At 34.3% G+C, this 22,266-nt stretch overlaps 2 protein-coding genes across 5 annotated transcripts in view; one reads left to right on the top strand and one right to left on the bottom strand.

The window, feature by feature from the left end:
• Window positions 1-378: 378 nt before the first annotated feature.
• Window positions 379-5,901, bottom strand: LOC110752401 (Pectin lyase-like superfamily protein). Its single transcript, XM_021953049.2, has 7 exons — window positions 5,742-5,901; window positions 2,752-3,195; window positions 2,213-2,380; window positions 2,046-2,090; window positions 1,733-1,940; window positions 1,543-1,624; window positions 379-1,146 (listed from the first exon to the last, which is right to left on the bottom strand). The coding sequence occupies exons 2-7, from the start codon at window positions 3,184-3,186 to the stop codon at window positions 645-647; spliced, it is 1,440 nt and encodes a 479-aa protein (XP_021808741.1). The 5' UTR covers window positions 3,187-3,195; window positions 5,742-5,901; the 3' UTR covers window positions 379-644.
• Window positions 5,902-15,215: 9,314 nt separating this feature from the next.
• LOC110751807 (calcium-dependent lipid-binding family protein) overlaps window positions 15,216-22,266 on the top strand; it is a 35,992-nt gene continuing 28,941 nt past the window's right edge. For 2 of the 4 annotated variants that reach the window (XM_021952332.2, XM_021952340.2), the window contains exons 1-13: window positions 15,221-15,549; window positions 16,926-17,007; window positions 17,269-17,372; window positions 17,490-17,585; window positions 17,750-17,794; window positions 18,300-18,350; window positions 18,975-19,078; window positions 19,238-19,355; window positions 19,755-19,856; window positions 20,030-20,230; window positions 20,571-20,728; window positions 21,048-21,206; window positions 22,131-22,223. In XM_021952332.2, the coding sequence (XP_021808024.1) occupies window positions 15,535-15,549; window positions 16,926-17,007; window positions 17,269-17,372; window positions 17,490-17,585; window positions 17,750-17,794; window positions 18,300-18,350; window positions 18,975-19,078; window positions 19,238-19,355; window positions 19,755-19,856; window positions 20,030-20,230; window positions 20,571-20,728; window positions 21,048-21,206; window positions 22,131-22,223 (1,328 nt within the window). In that variant the 5' untranslated portion in view covers window positions 15,221-15,534. Of the gene's footprint in view, window positions 15,550-16,925; window positions 17,008-17,268; window positions 17,373-17,489; window positions 17,586-17,749; window positions 17,795-18,299; window positions 18,351-18,974; window positions 19,079-19,237; window positions 19,356-19,754; window positions 19,857-20,029; window positions 20,231-20,570; window positions 20,729-21,047; window positions 21,207-22,130; window positions 22,224-22,266 lie in introns of all 4 variants that reach the window. The other 2 variants (XM_088244905.1, XM_088244904.1) reach the window with 2 other exon arrangements.

Raw genomic sequence — 22,266 nt, forward strand, 5'->3', positions numbered from 1 at the left:
CCCTAATATCATCCCTTTTGAGTTTGAGCCTTTAATTTTCTTTTTGGCTTAAATCAAGACTTCAATTTGAGAATTTATTTATCGGGAACATTTAAATTTTGGACTATCGATTACATAAGTTCTTATTTGAACGTGTGACATAGATTTTACAGTATAATAATACAATTTTGTTTGCATTATAAGTCTGACAAAATAACATCACCCACCATTTATCTACACAACTAACCACATCACTTGACCTAAAACTTAAGGGCAAATTTGATCCGGTTGGATGCTTGTGGAACATGTTTTGTTGACATGGTGCTAATGGACAAGGCTAGAACCCAAAGATTGGGTTGATTAAACGTACAACCTTCAGGTCCCTATGAAATTCTTAACTATTACTAAAAATCCATTATCCATATAATGCCAATACATGTAAGCACCCAATCTCATTACAATATTTGTAGGGCCAAAAAAGAAGACCCAAATGGTAAATCACATCATCACACAATAAGGGGGAAAACCCAAATAGGGATGGGAGCCTAAGTAATAAACTTCAAGACCCATATCAGATAAATGGCTCTTGGGCTCTATACAGTAAAACAGTAAATTTTACTATAAATATAGAAATAACCCAACCCAAAAGTAAATTAAATTTTACCCTAGCAAGTATACTGGGACATCTCAGCCACACTCTCAGGATCTCCATCTTGCAAGCAATCAATTGGAGGTATAGTGGCTGTCTCTTGAGTCCCATAAGCATTCCAACAAAATGGATCATCCATCAACTCTCCTTCATGTGGGTAAAGCTCAACTTCTGAGAGTGTGATGTTTGTACAAGCCACTGTGTCACTGCAGGCAAAGTGAATTGGAGGCATCCTCACATCATATGTGCCCTTTATGTTTCTATATGTCAAGTCTGTGACATAAACTGCTGAAGTTTCGTTCCGACAAGCCTTTGATAGGCAGTAATATTGGTCTACTAGTAGGCAGTTCATCACATTCTCCATTTGAATGTTCTCGAATAGTATGGCCGATACGCTGCCCGCCCCGCCTTGCCATGTCTTGATTCTGACTCCATTATCGGACTCCCTTATGACAGCGTCACGCACTGTTATGTTGGAAACACATGCCTGGGAGTTGTGCACACCAAGGCTCCCAATGCTGCAGAAAATAGAATGTGATTAATGGCGATTTAGGAAGCATTTGAAAACTAATTGAAACCGGGTAATACTAGCTGGAGTTACCAGATTAATTGATCATCTTGTATATGGTAAATAGGATTTATTTCGTTCGTCACATAATGCAATTTGAAAATGTGATCTTTTTAACATTACTCGTTCAAGAAACTGTTTTTCTATTTTGACTATGTGGAACTCAGAAAAAAGTTTTTGTTCGAAAAAAGGTAAAGTTAAGGCCCATCAAACTGTTAGAGTGATTACCAAATGAGAAGCAACCTTTTTGCCGAAGAAGTTAAGAAGGGCACTTTTGGACTCAAAACGGATGGTAATTGGTAGGTGGCAACCAAAGAGAGAAATTTATTGAGAGAGAATATTATACCTAATCCCGTGACTTGGCCCACAAGTGACACCTCTTATATCAACATTGGCACAGCCTGTTCCTATTGAAATGCAATCATCACCTGTTTAAATCATGCCAAATTAATTATCAATTAATTATATATAATTAACACATAATAATACAAAAGGTAATTTAAGAAATTAAAAATAAACATTTTCCGTTTTCTTACCATTGCTAATCATAGAGTCATATATGCCAACAGATTTTGTGTTCTCTATGTGGATCCCATCTGTGTTGGGGCTAAGCTTTGGTGAGGAAATGGACAGCTTCTCAATCTGTACACCTTCACAGCCATCAAACTTCATGTGGAACTGAGGACTGTTTTGGATTCTTAACCCTCTCACCACCAAATTGTTGCTCATGAAGAATCTAATTAACTGAACAATTCAAAAAAAAAAACAAGAAGAACAAGTTACCATGACTGAATTTTACAACACATTTATAACTGCTGCTTGAATTTGACTGTGGGTAATTTTACTTACAGCAGGGCTGTCACATGGTCCTGGCAATGTGGATCCATTAGGACCCTGAAGTAGTAATAAGATCAGAGTTAATATTGGCATTTAAAAACCAAAAAGTTTACATGAAAAATAAAATTAAAAGAAAGGAAAAGAAAAGATAGGACCAGCTGCTTGGTGAATTAAATTACCCTGTGAGGCTTGCATGGGAGAGCCCACCACTTTTGGCCATTGCCTTCAATGGTTCCACTCCCAGTGAAAGTCATTTGGTCAAGTCTGTAAAACACAAGCCACTGTTTTTGGCTGTCTCCTTTAGGCCAAGTCTGAGGCCCCTCCGGCGGCATCAGAATCCCATCTACCTGTTTCACATTTGAACCTTAGTTCCCAATTTTAGAAAATTAATTAATGAACCAAATTTCCCAGCAATGTAGTTTTAAGAGTTTGGATCCCTTCCTGCTGTTTTTTTTTAAAGACACAAGCGATATTAAAGAGGGGGATTCGAAAAGGACCTCTTGGTATAGAAGTAATTGCTATTAACCACTTTACTAGTGTTTTTTGTGTTGATAATTGTACTTATATAGACGTTTTAAACCAAACCCAAAATGGGGTCGTTTCGTTTTCAATTATTTTGATTAATCAACAACTGTCATTGACAGGTAGATGAACTTATTTTAGAACACACAAGACATTTGTGTAATAAAAAATTTAAAATTTTTAAAAAAAATCTTACTTGGAATACCAGTCCAGGCTGGCAAGGACCTGAGAAGATGGTTGAAGTAATTTTGAAGCTGTAATCTGCAGGAGCGAAAACCACACCAGATTCTACAGCACAGGCTTCTTTCCAAGCCGCTCTAAATGCAGCAGTGTCATCAGCAGAGCCATCACCAACTGCCCCATAATTCATGACATTGAACACACAATCTGAAGAACCAGAAGAATTATTTCCAGGGTCCTCAGGGTAAGGGTCTGAGGGCACATTTGGAAGAGGAGGAGGGCTGAGGCTTGGGGTTGAAGGAGCAACTGGCTCTCCAGTCTCAGGGGAAGGAGCAGGGGAGCTTTTGTTCCTCTTGTGGAAATGATATCTCCCTTCCACGTTGCTTGAGTTTTGGAAGAGCATTAGACTCAATGTGATCCATAGGACCATAAACCAGTGAATTGGCTCCATGTCTTTGCTCTGAGAAAATTACCAAAAAGCACTTTTAAGAAAAGCTAGCAAACGAGAGAGAAGAAGAAAGTGGCCTGGCATTGAGGACCAGTTGAAAGACTGGCTCTAATTTATACTCAAAATTATAAGTTTCCACAGTGAATTGTTTTCATGCATGTATATATAAAGTCCTATACGTGTCAACTTCAGGTTGAATGAAAAAAGAAAAAAAAAATACATATATATATATCACGGTGTCTAGGAAACTGGTTGGAGGTTTTTATGGGGATTTTGGAATTTGGTCTTCTGTTGCAATCTTGTGGACTGTGTTACTCTTTGTTCTCTAGCAGATTTATTTATGGTGATCTCTTACCTTTTTTTTTCTCTGATGCTATATATTTCGTTTTGTTTTGGTTCTGCGCCATGTGGTCCAGTAGGAATTCTAGTTTCGTCTCCATTTTTTTGTTTTCTTGGCAGTTGATGTTTTCTTAGACACCAAACACAAACACATGGCACATTCTGAGATGAGCTTGGGAGGAACTTTGCTTTTGCAGTTCTGAGCTTTTGAACTGCTCCGAGGCCCAAGTTTCCTAAATCAGTGTGCTGCAGCAACCATATTTTTGTTTTTATTTATAGATTTTATACAAAAACTTTTTTTTCTTTTTCTGTTGACTTGCAGTGCTCTGTGTAAACATAAGCAATTTCTGCTGGCAGGGTCTCTTGGATTGGTGGTTTGAAGCAACTCAGGAAAGATAAATTGTGAACCCTAAAAGACATAATCAATTATATTTTTTGCTCTGTTAGACTGTTATGCTAAATATTTTTACTGCTTACCAAAAAATTCACTGTCCACTAAGCTTTTGGCATCATTTCATTTCACTCACAGTAAGTAAATTTCGTGAGATTTATGAAGCAAAGATGCAAGAGCATGTATGATATATCCATAATGCAATATGCAACCACTCAACTCAAATATAGTCTCGAAGAAATAGAAAAAGAAATAGAAATAGAAATAAAAACTATTCGTCTTGACAAAGTAGATAACTCCAAGCTAACGGGGCATAACTACTGGTTTCAAGTTCGAATCTCATGGTACTCGCGGAGTGCGTGTATAAGAAATCATTCCTTTATAATTTAAACTATCATTTATACTAAAAACAAAAGAGTATATAACTCCGACATTTATATACGTGGGTTGGATGCATCCATTCAACTTGATACATTATTGTGTGAGTTATTACATGGAAAAATGGGACCTACAAATTTTAACATTAAGATTTAGTTTTATATACTTTTTCGCTCAACGGAAGTACAAAAATAGTTCACTGCCTGATCAAACATATAATGTACAAAATATGTTTGTTAGGGCTCAACGGAAGTACAAAAATAGTTCACTGCCTGATCAAACATATAATGTACAAAATATGTTTGTTAGGGCCAAATGTATAGTCACTTTCTATTTCTATTGAGGAATCCCTCAAATAAAATTTGAGACACACCCTTTAAGGTCTTCTACGATTTTTTTTTCAATAATCCAAACCATCTATTAAGTATACATTCATAGATCATCCTTGCAAAAAATTAGACAAATCGAAATTGGTTCGACATTCAATTGTATCTTATAAAATCAATGAACACGGTGCTTGAAGAAAGTACTAAAATTTCAATAATTCAATTGAGTAGTCAAATGATATCGGATTCAAGTGATTTTTTTGTATAGATGAATTTTGAATGAATATCTATAAAATAGACGGTTTAGATTAGTGAAATACAATACGTAATGAGCCCTACAAGGGTGTCTTATTTGAGGGATCCCTTAATGAAAGCTATATATATCTTTAGCAGATATGGACAACTATAACCTTCTATTAATGCATATATTTTCTCTGGTATGTATGTATAAACTATCTTCAACAAAAAATACTTGTCATATCAGACTCTCTTTAATTACTCTAGTTAATTAACCGCATCATTAAATAACTAATCAATAGTCAAATTCTGTTTGAGATGCTTTGTTCTGTCATCTCAGGGAATTTTACACGTAAATGTCATGTCATAAATATTCATGTGACATAGAGATAAGAAGAGAGAGTGATTTTTGTAAGGTTTTTTGGAATGTAGGGATGAGATGAGAGAATAAAATATAGCTGCAATAGGAAAGGACTGAGAGGAGATTGGGTGAATGTGGTTTTGATGTAAAAGCAATAACCCTCTCGTGACTCTTGATTGTTGTTTTGCTCTTTTTGTGGTTGTGGCCATCGAAGTAGGAAAGCATGTAGTAGGTTCCCGACAACAATGTTAAAACCATTCACGGGTCCATTCAAACCCTCACTGTTATCTAGCCAGCTCTGATCCATAAACCTAATGTCCAAACCAACTTCTATGCCTCAAGTGACGTTACTTAAACCGCAAAAAGCTTGCTAATTATCGGTAACCATAGCCTAGCCAGGTTAACATGCTATGTTAAAGAGAATTTTACTCAACCAATTATGTTTAACAATCTCACAATATAACATATCGAACAATTAGAAATACATTTTTGAACTATCACATTACAACAAACAACAAGTATTCACCTGATTGCTTGGAATGCTTGATTCTTCGTTTGATGCTCGATTACGCTTCTTCCTCCCACCATGCAAATTATGAAATTAAGCCAATGAGGTTATTTGTAACATAACGTAAGGTGGTGCTACCTAATTAGACTGCATTGCAAGTGCATGACTTAGCTTTGTAAAATGCAAGTATGGAGGTCGCTTTTATAGAGGTTAGATTTTGTAGTGGAAATTTGGAAGCATGGATTGTGTACGTGCATATAAGGCGCATGTGTTTGTCTTAGTCTTTCACGTGCCAACTCTCACGGGTGAGCTCAAAGCTAATGAGAGGCTTTGTGACAAAAATTTGTGCCGCACTTTTTGAAATTGTGAGATTGGGCTGATTTGTGGTTTTCAGCTTTGACACGTACGACTGTCCCATTTTGCACTCGCCTCACGCTGTTGGTCGACTAACCACATGGGCATGCCTACGTGTCACGCTGTTGTAGGTTGGAAGCTTGTGGGACATACCAAACCACTCGATGGAAGTGTGAAAAGAAAAGGGTTTTGTATCAAAGTTCCAAAACCAAAATTTCACATGCAGCTATAAGCCGATTTTGCTGAAGCTCAATACATGAATGGAAGCATCCAGAGCGGGGCACGTGGCAGATGGGAATTCACGGGATAGTGTTTCTGTGTGTCACGGGTGAGAGAATGATTAAGCTTTTTAATTCGGTTATTAGTTTAATTCAGTTTGGTTTAAAACGCTTAGTAGATGTGCTAGTGTGGATCCAAAGCATAAAACAGAAGTTGCCGCTTTACAGAAAAGCATAAACAACAGTTGGGTATCATTGTCATAAATTAAACTTACTTTTGGTGTATACTTTTGTAATGATTGATATTTTTAAGAATGGAGAAACCTGAAATTATTTTTATGAGTATTTTATTTTGTTAATTTGTCATGTTAATTATCTTGATCGGACTGTCAATCTGAATAATGAATTGCAATAAAAAATAACGTGTCGCAGTTACTGCTCATATTGATTATAATACTAAAGATCATTCCATTTCTATGTGTAACTTTTCCCTTGTTGACTGAAGAACCTCGTCTTAACAATAAAAAAATGCATCCCAAATGCATTGCCCTACATGGACAAAATTAACCCTCAATTAACTAAACTAAACAAGCATGCATTGCCACTTTAGCTCTGGCTGGATTGCGCTTGCGATGCTATATTCTATAATTTCATTGGAATAATATGCTTGTAGGCAGATGTGTCTTCTTTCACTTGCATCATAATGAGGTTTGTCACACAGCTGGTAAACGTATTAAGAGCTGGCAATCACGGATTGGGCTCTCTCCCTCTCGCACCCTTTTTATTATTATATATGTTTTATATTTCTAAGATGAATAAAAATACAAGAGAGAAGGCCCAAAACCATACTTTTTAACCCACTTGCATATTAACAAACACTAAAACCGACTTTACATAGTTTATATATTATTGGTGCTTCTATTCTCTCACCAATAGTTGATAATTAATCTCATTTTGATGTTTGAGCTACAATTTTCTCTATCTCCTTTTCACTTTCTAATCAGGTTCTTCTTTCATATTTCTCATGGGGATTTACATATTTTAATTTTATCACTAGGGTTTTCAAAATTTAAACTTTATAATATTTTACTTTAATTTTTAATTATTTATTAATATTTTAGTTGAAATGGGTTGTTTTAACCCTCAATTTGATGGTCAAACTAACAAAATTTGACGGAACAACTCAATTGGTACATATGAGAAAGTTGGATGACCTTATTGCTTAAAAAAAAAAGTTACATGACTCAATTGAAACTCAAAGTAAAGTTTACGGACCTCTACAGTTAAAAACCCATTTAGTTGAGGGCCAGAACTATCAGCTTGTCGTTTTGGCCAAGGATGGATTGTTGCCTAACACCACCGCAGGTTTCAATCATGCCCATTATGAGCTTAGTGTGTGTGAGCAGTCTTGGAAGAATCTTTGCGAGAGGCCTTTTTTTACAATTTTAAAATTTATTTTAGAATTAAAAAAGATAATGGGTAGTTGTGTTCCATTAAAATAGGATCCATTATCTGATTTTTCTTTTAATTTTAATTTTATTTAAATATGAAAAAGTGTGAATTTACCATATTATCCTCATTTAATTAATAAATTGAATTCTTAATGTTTGCATTAACTAAGGGCATATTTGGGGTTTTTGAATGTTTCACCATTCTCTGCCTTTTGCTTTAGAGTGCTGCTAAATGAACCCTAAAATTAACTGAGTACACCCTATGATCTAAGTGCACCCTAATATTTAAATTAAAATGTAAAATTAACTAAATACACTCTATTTAACTACCAAAAATACCCATAGTACACCCTAATACACTCTATCTTGCCAAAAAAAAAACCAACAACATTCATCGATCTCCCTATGATCCCTTTTTCTCCGTACTTTGATTCTCAAAATTTTTAACTGTACAATCTGGACAATATTGTTCTTTTTGATATATCCTAAATCTAACTAATGATACAAAAACGTTCTCATAATTTTTTTATTTATTTAATGAATCCAATATTTAAAACCAAAAAACAACTCTGATTGCCTTCTCAGTCAGGGGTTGACAAGGTTAGGCTATCTGTAGTCTCTATCTTTTTTTCAATGAAATCTTTGATTCATGACCACCCAAAAAAAAAAAAACTGATTGCCTTGCTTGCTGATATAAGCCCCAATATGATTCGTGTGGCTACTTTTGAGGAGGGAAATTGGAGAAAACAAGTTTTTACAAGGAGCTTCAAATATTTTAGGGAATTTTCTGAATTGAAAGATGAGAAAAATGAAAAAATTATAAGTTTGGAGAAGAAGAGTGATTGAAAGGAGAAGAGGCTCTGCTAGGCTTGGTTTTGAGAGATAAAAGAGTTCGGTTGTCCAAATGCTAAGATGGAGAAGAAGAGAAGTGTAGGGAAAAATATGTGGTGTCATGTTTTAGATGGTTTTTAAAAAGTGCTGCTAAACGAACCCTAAAATTAACTGAGTACACCTTATGATCTAAGTACACCCTAAAAATATGTGGTGTCATGTTTCACAATTCATATATATCCTTTTTAGTCATTTTATATTAGGGTAAATTAGTAATCCAATAAATACTTTGATAGTAGGGTGTACTTAGTTAATTTTAGGGTTCGTTTAGCAGCACTCTTGCTTTATATATATAAATTTAGAAAATTAAGAATTCTATAGTCATGCCCTTAGGTGAGGCCTTATTTTTTAACTATTGGATCAAATTGATTAGCCTAATCCAATGGTTAAGAGATAAGACCTCATCTAAGGGCTATAAATAAGGCCCTCACTGTAGAATGACTCTCTAAAAAATACATATTAGCTGGGTACAACCACAAGACCCATATTTTGTGTACAATTAGAAGGCCCATGTTTTGTCCTGCCCATTTAAGTCTAGATGGGCCATAACGACAATTTGTGTTGGCTCAATGAGTCATGAGCAACCCACATGTACAGCAATGCCAATTGCGATGGTTTCCAACGCCAGCATCCAGGAAATGGGCTGCTAAAACCGGACCAATTGGCGCTTGGGTAGCGAGCTTGGTGGCCTCGTGATTACGCGTGTCAAATAGCAAACCCTTCTCTGTTATGTGGATTATGACTTTTGTTTTTGGACCACTGTGGATTTTCGGCATTATTATTTTAATTTCCAGGACAAAGAATGAGCTATAAATTAATTGGACCGACTCTGATAACTTCCGCCCAACTGTGCCGTGACAAAGGATAAGAACAAACACTATTCACGTAAGTAAATAGTGACAATTCTAGCAATTTTTTGATGCATCCCCACTCATTGTCATGACAATCCATGGGCAACCACTATTTACATGAAATATGAGGAGGAATTTATATGAATATTGGTGTGGGAAGTGAATAACATGACAAGTCTTGCCTTCGGACTTGCCCAATTTTGTGGGCCCACTTCTTGTCATGATGACAACTATTTTTTTATGGAAGTTGTTTTTAGAGATAAAAAGGATGAGTGGAAGTGCTCCCATAATCATAATCATAATCATAATCATAATCATAATCATAATCATGCATCCATAGCTGAACTTAAAACAAAAGACAACACTTACTCTTCCACGCAACTGCAATAAAATCATTATAGGCTAATTTATTTTGTTTCTTGTAAAAAACATTAAATCAACACATGTATGTATGTATGTGGCCCATATTTATATGCGTCGTCTTTTGACGTTATTTTGAGGCCATGTAATATGGGTTGCCTTTTCAGATTGGTAAATGGATCTCTTTTATTTAACGTGTGGAACCTATGGTAAATAACTGTATATCTTTTACAGTCAAGAGAAGGAAAGGATAAAACTAAAAAAATTGTATATGTGGACAAAAAGTTAGACAAAATGTACATATCAGTTTCTTTCAAAAGCTAATATCTATAAAAATAGAAGGTCTAAGGGCTGAATCATTAAGAGTTGGATTTAGTAAAATTTTAATTAAAAATAAAAAGGTCTATCGAAAATCAATATTGAGAAGCACAGATTGAGAAGCACAGATTTTTCATGGCCTAGAATCAATGGCGGACCCAGGAATTTTTATAGGGGTAGGCTAAATATATATATATATATATATATATATATATATATATATATATATTTATAGAGGAGATATATTATAAGACTTTTTTTTTCTCTTGAAACAAAAATGTAAATAAAATTTTATAAATCAAACATGGCCACATTACAAGCAAATATAACATAAAGAAGTACAAAATATAAATAAATACTAAATCAAATACATTGTCCAACTTTAAAAAATCATATATGCTAATTAATAATTCAAGTTGCAAAAATAAAATATATATCAACAATCTCCAAAAGTTTTCACCCTAACCCTAAATCATAAAAACTTAACAACAACAATTAAAATTGGAAATTGAATATATATAAAATAAAAAAACTTACCACGATTGAAGAACCTACTAAAGATAGGTTGGTAAATTTTTTAGAGGAGGAGAGCTATTTCCTCTTGGCTCTCAAGATTCAAATATGGCGTTTTGGGTGGCTAGGAAGAAATTTTTTTATGTTTGCTCTCTGTGGGTGTAGCCACTGGCGAACCCAGAAATTTTTTAGCGGAGGTGCAATATTGACTAAGTATGAAAAATAGTTTTTCGGAATACTCATTTTCTAAAGATAATTTTTGGCGGCTTTTATTCCTTACACATCAAATAAGAAAACTTGATTTTATGGGATTTTAATATGAAGTATATATTGACTTAATGAGCCATCATTTTTAGCCTAAATCGTATTTTGCACTAAAACTGATTTTTCATATTTTGATTTGGTGAGAATTTGATTTTCTAGTATTTTTATTTGAATCCAAATGGGGGGTACTTCCTTATTTACATTGTAAACTTAAGTAAATGGAGTAATATAAAAATAAATGAAAGTAAAAGGACAAAGACATTTACTTAAATGTTGAAAATGGAAATAAGGTAATCTGCGGACCAGTTGAGTAAATGGGCAATTTGAAGCACTTACAATCTGCGGACCAGTTGAGTAAATGGGCAATTTGAAGCACTTACAATGATTTTTCCGGTGAATTTATATAGGTTTGGATTGATGTTATTATTTCCTATATGCTTTAGGAGTGGGCTAATATTTATTAGAGTACAAATAAAAGCTTATAACATTTAAACCATGTTCAATACTTTATAAATCTTCCCCTAGGCTGGAGCCCACTCCAGCCTAAGCTTAGGTCCGCCCTTGCCTAGAATCACCTATGAAACAGCTAAACTAAAAACTAGTTGGTTTGTAAATAATTATTTGAATTGTTCTATAATGTTATAAGTTATAAATTACTTTATGAGAAATTTCAAATCATGGGACATTATTTTAACTTCATTCACTATGGTATGTATTTTGTGTTGCCTCACATTTAAGAGGATTAATAACACATTCTATTGAAAATAATAATAATAGTTTTCTTTAATGATTGAAATATAGTTTGAAGAATTAGAGTCCAAAAATTGACATTTTATTTCAAAACATACCTTAAATAGTCATGAAACTTGTCCAAATACTAGAATGAAAATTTGATACAAAGAGACTTCAGCTCCATAACACATGAAAAATGTTTACTCACCACTTTAACCAAAAGTGCGCTCACCATTGATAAGTCCATAAATTTACACATTTATGTACTCTTTATACTTAGTTTTTGTAGGAGAATTTGATTTAAAAATGACTTATTACTTTATTTTCTCAATTTTCAGCTTTCCAAAGCAAGTAATTGGTTTTCAAAGGAAATACGACTTTTTGGTGGAGTTTTAGTACAAGACCAGTTGGAGATGAAAGCTAAGATCTTGTAGATGATTGGGGAATTTTTCTAGAATTTTTGGAGCAGTCTTTGAAGTTAAGTCAGCATAAGGTGCAATCTAGTCAAAACTGTGCAGCTGTGGAAGAATGATTATTTGAAGACTTTCCTGATTTTTCCTCAAGGCGTACGATATATGGCTGGAAAGATAAGACAAAGACCTATAATTTACATATTTTTCCCGAATTTTCTTGGAGGAGGAACGACCCCAAACGTGCATGCAAAGTAACTGACGTGTTATCCCAGACAAAGTAGGAAAATGAGTCAATTACTTACCCAGTTTGGATTTATGTTTTAATTAAGTTTTTCTTTATTTTTGGACTGTTGTAAAAGCCTAGCTAGGTTTTATTGGCTAAGTTTTATTTTTTCTTCCTTATGTTTTTGCTTATGCCGAATTCTATGATTATGTGTAATTAATTTTCTATTGCTAGGGCATGATGTAGCCCAAGTATGATAAACTAGTTTTCTTATTTTACCTATCTATTGATTGCCGTTTGATGTTGGATTCTTAATCACTGTGCTTAATAACCATCTTGACTTTTAATTGAGTTAATCGGATGCAAATTAGAGTAAATACCATACTAATTTGAAGCTTGCTTCTTGCGATTAGGATTTGTAATTCGTCTAGGGTAAATACCTTACTCCTAGGGTATACATGCTTGTTGGAGGTTTTCACTGATCTTATGAGTTTCTATGTGTTGATATTTGACCTAAATACCATAGGCGAATTGCATGTAGGAATATACGAGTTAGCCTAAATACCATAGGTAATTCATGTAAAAAGAAAACTAAGTTAGTTAATAGGTAGGTGAATAAGAGGCTAGATCAGATTACTAGTGGTGAATTCATTGTCCTAGTGCTTTTATCAATTTGAATTTCTCATCCTTGTGTTTCGAAACTTTCTACTTGTTTTGTCTTTAATTTCGTTGTTACTTAAATCATTCTTTCAAAAAATCCCTTTTGTGTTTACATGAGTATGCTGCGTGTTTAATTTCTTGTTTATATAATTAGAGTAGTTAAAGTATTTTGTGAAGTAAATTAGGTTAGACTAATTGGAAGTTGAACTCAATCCTTGTGGGAATGACCTTGTATTTGCCATACTGTATTACGATTGACCTTGTGCACTTGTGAGTGTAATTTGTCTTTAGACCAATCTTTATAATCTCCATTTTTCAGGTTGTCTAAAATTCACAACAACCATCCTTCTCAACTCTTGATATGTGTCTATGAGCATAATCATAGTTCACTCTTTACTTTGTATTTGAGGAACCATGGTTATACCCATGGACACGTGTCAAGTATTGAGAATGATAATAAGAGGTACACCTTAGTAGTGACGGAGGGAGCTAAGGCCCAGGGTGAGCATGTGCCCCCTTTCAAATGTTCTTTGAGGAAATGGTCTTATAATCTTATTAATACAATCATACTTTTTAAATCAAATTTTAACGTGTCCCTTCCTTTCTTTATATTTTTCTTCTTTTCCTTTCTCACTATCATTGCTACCCTTTCCAAATTTCTCATTGTCGTACGTTGACTCTAGCTTTTGTAGTGATAAATTACCGTCCGAATTTTTTTAGTGTGTATCTTTAATAAAGTACATAGCATTTTATTTTTTGTTAGAATCGATGATGAGTAGATAGTTAATATAACATGTAAATTAATGGAGTATATAAATTAAAATCAGGGATTTGTATCAAGTGAAAAATTAGTTTGATTGTTACCCTAAACAAAAATATATTTCAACATATAAAGTGGCCCCTCTGTGCAAATTTTTTGACTCCAGCACTGCACCTTAGTTTAAATTGGTGAGCAAAAATGCTCTCCCATAATGCATATTAAGATTTCACATAACTCATTAATAAATCACAACTACATTTATTTAATTATCTTCAAATGATTTCCAAAATGGGAATTAACAAAAAGACAAAATCATTACTTATTTGTAAGGTTGGACGTTGTAGCCCTTGTGTGAGTGGCGTATTTGTTAAGAGTGCTGCTAAACGAACCCTAAAATTAACTGAGTACACCCTACTATCAAACTATTTATTGAATTAATAATTTACCCTAATATAAAATGACCAAAAAAGATATATTGAATTGTGTACCCCAATATGTACACCATCCTTAAGACTTGACGCATGTCCATTGTTATAACTATGATCAACTCTTTAATTTTAATCTTTTAAAGTATTTAAAACCAAAAAATAAAATAAAATTTTTAAAAGAGAAAAAAAGCTCTCTCTCCTTCCCGACCCACCCAACTCTGAGACGAGTTGAGATATGCTGTCCCCAAATTCCCAAACTACCAAATCTCCCTAAATTAGATTGAAAACCCACACCTCTCTCGAAAGATTGAAGACAATATATTTAATTAAGAATTAAAATCTTTGTTTTACTGCTTGAGCTTTTGAACCCATGCCTTCAAACAAATTGACTTAATTTTTAACATACAACTCGGAATCTAGGAGAAGTGTATTGATCCCAGTTGATTTTTGTATGCATAAAACTTAAACAATCAATAACACAAATCAGGTGGTGGTGGTCGCACAAGAGAGAGATAAAAGCAGAAGAAGAAGCAGGAGAGAGAGAGAGAGTTTTGTTAAAATATTATTTTATTATTATTTTTCTTTATTTGTTTATTTTAAATACTTTAAAAGATTAAAAATTAAAGAGAGTGTATGGGTATTTTTGGTAGTTAAGTAGGGTGTACTTAGTTAATTTTACATTTTAATTTAAACATTAGGGTGTACTTAAATCGTAGGGTGTACTCAGTTAATTTTATGGTTGTTTAGCAGCACTCATTTGTTAATTGCTTCTTTGCAGTTTGCTTTGTTTTTGTATTCGGTTGTCTCTGATTGTCCTGCTTACTGGTTGGGACTATCCCTGTTCTTGTTTGCGGGGGGTTTGTCCTCCATTAATGAAATATCATTTTCGACCGAAAAAAAAAACAAAAAGACAAAATCAAACGGCACCTGAACGTGTAGCAACACTACAAGTGCAATTTCGAAAGGAAAAAAGGGCAAAAATGGAAAATGAAAATGAAAATATGAGAAATTCTTAAAAGAAAAAGGAAAAACTGAAAAATCCCAAAGAAAAAGGACACTGCTTGAAAACAAGCACCTGAGAGTACGATATTGCGTAATTTTCCCCGGTACATATATATACAGAAGAAGGCTCACTCACACGCCATGTTACCTCTTCTGGTTCCTACACAGATTGTCCTCATTTGCTCCACTTCCTCTTTGTCATTTCCTCTCAAACCGTTCGCTTCTCTCTCTCTCTCCTGCCGCAAGGGTTTGAGTTTTCAAATCCTAATTTGACCCGGCTTCAATGGCAAGCCGATCACACTCAGTTCGCACATTGTTTAGGTTGTGATCTCAGGCCGATCGCGTCCGGTAGGCATCGGTTCGATTCGCCGCCATGTTTGAAGCACACGTAAGGCTATTTGTTCTTCTTCTTCCTGTTTTAATTGTTTACGCCATGAATTTGACTATCTTGGTGCTCTAGTTTGATATATTTGATCGGGTTAGCTTGTTTAATTCTTGAAATTTGACGAAATTCATTTAGTTATTGGCTTTGCTGGATTCGTATTATTTCCTCTATGACTTTTTCTGTTTTTCCAGGTATTATGTATATCTAAGTGATTATTCAAAAGAACTCAGTATTATTATTAATCTTGTGTTCATTATGTGAATTGGCTGGCGTGACAGCGGAGAACTGGTTTCTTTAGAATGTTTAAGCCCTGAGAGTGTAATAGGAAGTGATTGTTCTTTCGGTTAAGATGAGCTAGTGCATGTTGGGATTTTTGATGGCTAGCACTCCGCAAATGACAATGCAATGGGTTGAGCATTTTGAGTTCCAAGTTTCACATAGTGTGATTTTTTTAATTTTAATGAAACCTATTTTAAAGACTGAATGAAGTTGCTCAAAAGTTGATAAACCCAATGCTTGACACAGAGACACATAAGAATGATCAGGTTGAATAGTTTGGTTCGAGAGCATCACCCACACACACACACACACTCTCTCTCTCTCTCGCTCTATGTACAAACATATATATATATATATATATATATACACTATTGGTATGCGTGTGATGAAGTTGCTAGAATGAAAACATTGAAAGTTGCAAGAAAAGAATGCTTAGAATTCAAAACTGGATGTATTTTTTAGCTTAAAAATCATTGGAAGATTCGAGTTCAGACTGAAAATGATACATTATGAAGGTTTTTTCCTAACTTATAACTCTAAGGTTTTCAGTTTATAAAATACATTGTCACAACCGTGTATACATTCTTAACACGCTTACCTACAATCTTAACGTACTTGCCCTCAAGTCTCCTCATAAGTGGTGAGACAAGAAAGGTTAGGAGTGGAAAGGATGCATTAAAAGCACATCAAAGTTCAATCATGATGGACTGGCGATGCACCGAGCTAACAGAGATACAATTAATGAAATTCACTGACTGCCTAAAAAACAACAGTATTCCAGTTCATATTCTGCAGAACATAGGGATATCTCTGAAATCATTGGAAACCTTAGTCCCATAAGAAAATCACTTCCCCCAATTTTGGCTTGAAGAGCCTGTATTCCAAAATCTCTGCATGTAATATAATTTTGTGCAAGTTTTCTAATGTAGTTTAGATTTAGATTAAAATCTTGTCCTTGCATGCAATTTTTCTTTCTTGATAATAAAAGTAGTGTTTACCATATGAAAAAATGGATTTACATTTCAACACTAACGAACATCATGTTTGATCGTATCTAGTGGCTCTACATGAAATGATAACTTATAATGCTTTGTTGGTAGGTTCTGCACTTGCTTCGAAGATATTTGGGGGAATATGTCCATGGACTCTCAGTTGAAGCTTTAAGAATCAGTGTCTGGAAAGGTCTGTATTATGACTCTGTATTATGACTTTAGTGGGCTTGAGCCGCGTATTTTCTCATCCTTCCTACCTAATTCTTTAAGATTACTACATTTGGTCATAATGTTTGTGGAACTTTTAAGCAATGTGGTTACTGTCTTTGCAAAATGTACTGGCATGCAGTGGTTTAAAATGACTCGCTGATGTGGCCCTTTTTTCAAAATAATGGTTGGTGTTTTTCTTTTCCCTAGGACTCTACACTCATATCTTTCCTCTGATTAACAGGTGATGTCGTTCTAAAAGATTTGAAATTGAAAGCAGAGGCCCTAAATTCACTAAAACTTCCAGTCACTGTGAAAGCTGGTTTTATTGGTACCATTACATTAAAGGTAGAAACTTCTTCACTACTTGCTCACTGGTTGGGTTTTGGTTCTTAATTTCCGTTAATCTTATGGTCCCTTTCTTTTTGATGTCCTAAATTTCCTCGTTTCTCTTATAAATCATAGGTTCCCTGGAAAAGTTTAGGCAAAGAGCCTGTGATTGTTCTCATTGACCGTGTATTCATTCTTGCTTATCCACTTACTGATGGCCGGACTCTCAAGGTAGGGTGATCTTTCTTTTGTGTGAAAAAATTATATTTCAATTGCATATTGTTGGATGTCTCTTTTCTTATGTCCTAAGATCGTCTTGTTTTACAATTATTGTCATCATCATCATCATCATCATCATCAATTTGATAATTCTACTTATTAATTTTGTTTTGCAGGAGGACAGGGAAAAACTATTTGAAGCAAAACTTCAACAGATTGAGGTGAAATTTACGGACATGTAATTGTGTCTATATATGCTCTGTCTATGTATGGTTTTGATGGACATCTCATTCATCCCACTAGTAATATTGTCTTTATTAATAAAATTTGTGTTTCTTATAAAAAAAACTGGTAAAAGTAGCAAAATAGAAAATTCTTATTGCGAGGATTAGAACTGGAAGAGCTTTGTCGGTTGAATTTGACAGTATAGTATGGGTCTATGACTGGCCTAGTTATCCTATATAAGGAGGTAGATAATTAAGATTAGTAGATGTAGAAAAAAAAGATTCGGGAAAAAAAATGCATACAACACCTATGTTCTGCCTAGTGGGTTTTCCTATACATTCAAATTGAAGTGTTCATTGGTCACGGTATATGAGAGTTTTTGTTTATTTATTTATAAATATTATGTTTCGATAAAATTTGCATTTTCACACAGGAGAAGTTTTCAGATTTAATCCCAAGTAAAATATTTAGAATTTTTTTTTCTTCTTATATTACGTGCAGGAAACAGAGTCAGCGACTCTTGAAGCAATATCAAAGTCAAAGCTAGGAAGTGTATGGTTCTTAATTTTATTGATCTTTCACTTTGGGACTCTTTTATTGGTTGAACTTAATATGCATCCTGAATGGTTTTTGTAACCCCTCTCATATATTTTGTCTTGCTTATTTCAGTATTAGTTGTCGCTGGAGTTGCCTGTGGTATATGTTTGTGGCACATATTAGTTAGACCTAAATTTTTCTTTTATGATCTTTTTTTTATAAGAAACACAAAAACCTGCCCAAAATTCTCGTATATTTTTTAGTGAGGTAACCTAGCTGAAAATAGGTTTTGGATGAGGCCACAAATAAGATCAATCTTGTTGGCAAGTAGTTTTTTTTGTTTCTCTCTCTCTCTCTCTCTGCATTTCCACGTGAGGGAGGATAACAATTAAGATGTTGGGGCTTGTCATTGTGTAAGACTATTATCACAATTTGTGATTTATTCTTCCATTATATTTAATTTTTAGGAATGGAGATCTTTCTTTGAGCTTTCTCTTGTGTACTTCTGATGTAGTCATTTTTCTACTTGGTTCATTGATATACTTTTCATTGTTTACTGAGTGAAATAGATGGTATAGTTTCATTCCCATTGTTTTGGACAAAATTTAGCGGTTCGGTTGACAGCTGACTGTTTTGCAGCCACCTCCTGGAAATTCATGGCTAGGTTCCCTTATCGCTACCATTATCGGAAATTTAAAGATATCAATTAGCAATGTACATATTAGATATGAGGACTCAGTCAGGTTAGTAAAAATGCGCTTCCTTTGTTTCCTTGAAAGTCTAATATCTTTGTTAATTTTGTTTACACTCAACTCAGTTTATTTCTACTTTTCTGTCTGGATAAATTGTATTCAATTTGAACATGCTCTGTCTGCTTCTAAAAACAACTGTTTGTTTTGTAGTAATCCAGGGCATCCATTTTGTTCGGGTGTAACTCTGGCTAAGCTTGCTGCTGTTACGATGGATGAGCAAGGGAATGAAACATTTGATACAAGTGGTGCACTTGATAAGTTGCGGAAGGTTAGCCTAGTCTTTTGTTCTTGTGGACCTTTTCGAGAATGCATCATCTGTGGATCACAATTGTCAAATTCCACTTTGCATAATTTTCTTGATTGTTTTGATGTCTATCTGGACCAAGCCACCTAACAAAAGAAGCAAATCCACACTTAGCTCAACTGAAAAAACCAAAAACCAGCAGCAACACTTTGCACACAACAAGAGACCATTTAAGATGAATCGCACTATAGGGACCATCCCTAAAATGCTTAGATAAGGACGTCCAACCCTTGTAGCATTGCTTTGATAATTAACTTTTAACAATGTCTATTGTGTTTTGTGGGTTTTGTATATTTTTTATGTTTTTACTTGTACATTTAATATTTAATCTTATGTTGCCTACAAATAATCTCCTTGTGACAGTCGTTGCAACTTGAAAGGCTTGCTATGTATCATGATTCTGATAGCGTTCCTTGGAAGATAGACAAGGGATGGGAAGATCTCACTCCTAAGGAATGGGTTCAGGTTTGTTCTTATGCTGCAGTATTACTAGTCTGTATACTCTTTTATATTAAATGCATCTACTTTTGGTCATGTTGTATATCCTAACCAAATATTGTGTGCAACCCAAAAACCAAATATTATGTACTTCCTAATAATTTTGCTTTCCTCTTTTCTTTGCATCGATGTTGTACTAGATATTTGAAGATGGTATAAATGAACCTGCTGATGATCGTGGAATGGTGTCTAAGTGGGCTGTAAATCGCAAGTATTTGGTGTCACCTATAAATGGAGCTCTAAAATATCACCGCGTTGGAAATCAAGAAAAAAATGATCCGGAGGTTCCATTTGAGAAGGCTTCTCTTGTCCTTAGTGATGTTTCTTTAACAATTACTGAGGTGTGCAATTTTTCCTTCCTATCCTTTGCATCCGAACTCTCACCTATTCTGCTGCTGAGAAGCAATATCTTTATATTTTTTTTCTTAATTTTTGGTGAGAGTTAATAAATGAGAGTTAATATTCTTTTAGGACCTCTATCAAATTTTAGTTTCTCTTGTTCCTCCCTCCCTCCCCCTCTCTCAATGTTTTCTTCGAATACGTACTGCTTTTCTTAGCTCTCCAAGGAGGGTTTGAGGTGTTAATTTCTTCTTTTCCACATCCCATAAAACTTCTTCTTTTTCATACTTTCTTGGTAAGCAGCTGCAGTGCTATAACAGATTTTCACTTGTTCTTTTTCAGGCACAATATCATGATTGGATAAAACTATTGGAAGTTGTTTCAAGATACAAGACATATGTTGAAGTTTCCCATCTAAGACCTGTGGTGCCAGTTTCAGAGTGTCCTTATTTGTGGTGGCGTTATGCTGCTCAAGCAGGCTTGCAGCAGAAGAAAATGTGGTAATATATATGTTTCTGTATACTTGATAGAGAATTTTGCATGCGAGTACATATTTTATTGTCTATGTTTGTAGCATAGGCTGTTTACGGTCTGTGAGGTTGCCTTAATTCAAGGCTTACATGTTAACGTAATTGTTCTTGTTCTTATTTTCTGAACATATATCTGTCAATGTTATAAACAAAAAATTGGGATTGAGCTCAAGAGTGTGCTTAACTTTCAGAAGATCTTTATTTTGATAAGCTTAACTTGCAAATTGGGAGTGCACTTCTATGAATCTCCCAAAGTCGATTCTGACTTTATGCCTGTTTTCCTAATCAGTTACCGGTTCTCATGGGACCGCATTCGGAGTCTCTGTCAGCTTCGTCGCCGTTACATTCAGTTGTACGCTGGTTCATTGCAACACTTGTCAAATGTTAGTAATGCAGAAATTAGAGAAATTGAGAAGGATCTGGATTCTAAAGTAATTCTTTTATGGAGGTAAATGATTTAAATTGTGCATATATACCTGCTCCTGTATGATTAATTCTATATTTATCTTGCCGTATGCTTCATAGTTATTATTTCAAGTTCAAAGGAACAACACTTGAGTCTGGATTAAATTTGGATTCTATTATTTATATGAAGTGCAAGAGACCTTTCCCTTCTTTTTTCTGATTTTTCAACGTATAGTCTGACAGAATAAACATACAATTGATCTTCATGGGGCAATTACAGAACTTGCTCCTGGAGCCTTTATTTATTTATAAGAAATTAATTAATAAAGATAAAAAAATAAATATAAAAAAGCATTAATTTCAAAATACAGGACAAGATGTCAACTGAACCATCTAGAGTATTGAGTTAACCCCATCTGGTATGCTTGGTATGGAATGTACAAAGTGATTAGCTAACGTTCCCTTGTATTACTTGAAATGCCAAAGTATAAGACTATCACATGTGATTAAACTTGGAATTTAGTCTTGGGACCTGCTAGGAATTTATTTATATTGTTCAGTTCAAATTAATACAAATCGTTAAGTTATATGATTTTGTCTTCAACCCAAAAATTACCCTTGCATGTAAGAGGTTTTGATGGGGGATAGGTCAATTTTGTCATGCTATTGTAAGTATACCAAGATCTATCAATGTTACCCCTCCTTTCAATGTGGTAATCAGATTATCTTATTCTGAATTACTTTACTTGACCATATAGTGTTCAATTTAAACTTTACTTTCCATGGAGTGCATACTGAAGAGGCATTTAAGGATTTTTAAAGGATTTATATCTTTAGCGTCTCTACATATTTTACTTTCTGGGCTTATTTGCTGAAGGGACCACTTCTTATGTTCTTGTAGCCTTTCTCTGCTAATTTATATTATGAAAACATTGTACTAATTGTATATTGGGCATGTATTATATAGGTTACTTGCACATGCAAAGGTAGAATCTGTTAAATCCAAGGAAGCAGCCGAACAGAGGTCGTTCCAGAAGAAAAGCTGGTTTTCATTTATGTGGTTAGTCTGATCCCCACCATTGCAATCTCTTTGTGTTCTGTGA

The sequence above is a fragment of the Prunus avium genome, chromosome 1 (assembly GCF_965620075.1).
Source record: "Prunus avium chromosome 1, drPruAviu1.hap1.1, whole genome shotgun sequence".
In the NCBI taxonomy this organism is placed as follows: domain Eukaryota; kingdom Viridiplantae; phylum Streptophyta; class Magnoliopsida; order Rosales; family Rosaceae; genus Prunus; species Prunus avium.

Coding starts and splice junctions, on each gene's coding strand:
- LOC110752401 (XM_021953049.2), bottom strand. CDS start 3,186: ATGGAGCCAATTCACTGGTTTATGGTCCTATGGATCACATTGAGTCTA. Junction 2,091..2,212: donor TCCCATGCAAGCCTCACAGG/GTAATTTAATTC, acceptor TTACTACTTCAG/GGTCCTAATGGATCCACATT. Junction 1,625..1,732: donor TGACTCTATGATTAGCAATG/GTAAGAAAACGG, acceptor TGATTTAAACAG/GTGATGATTGCATTTCAATA.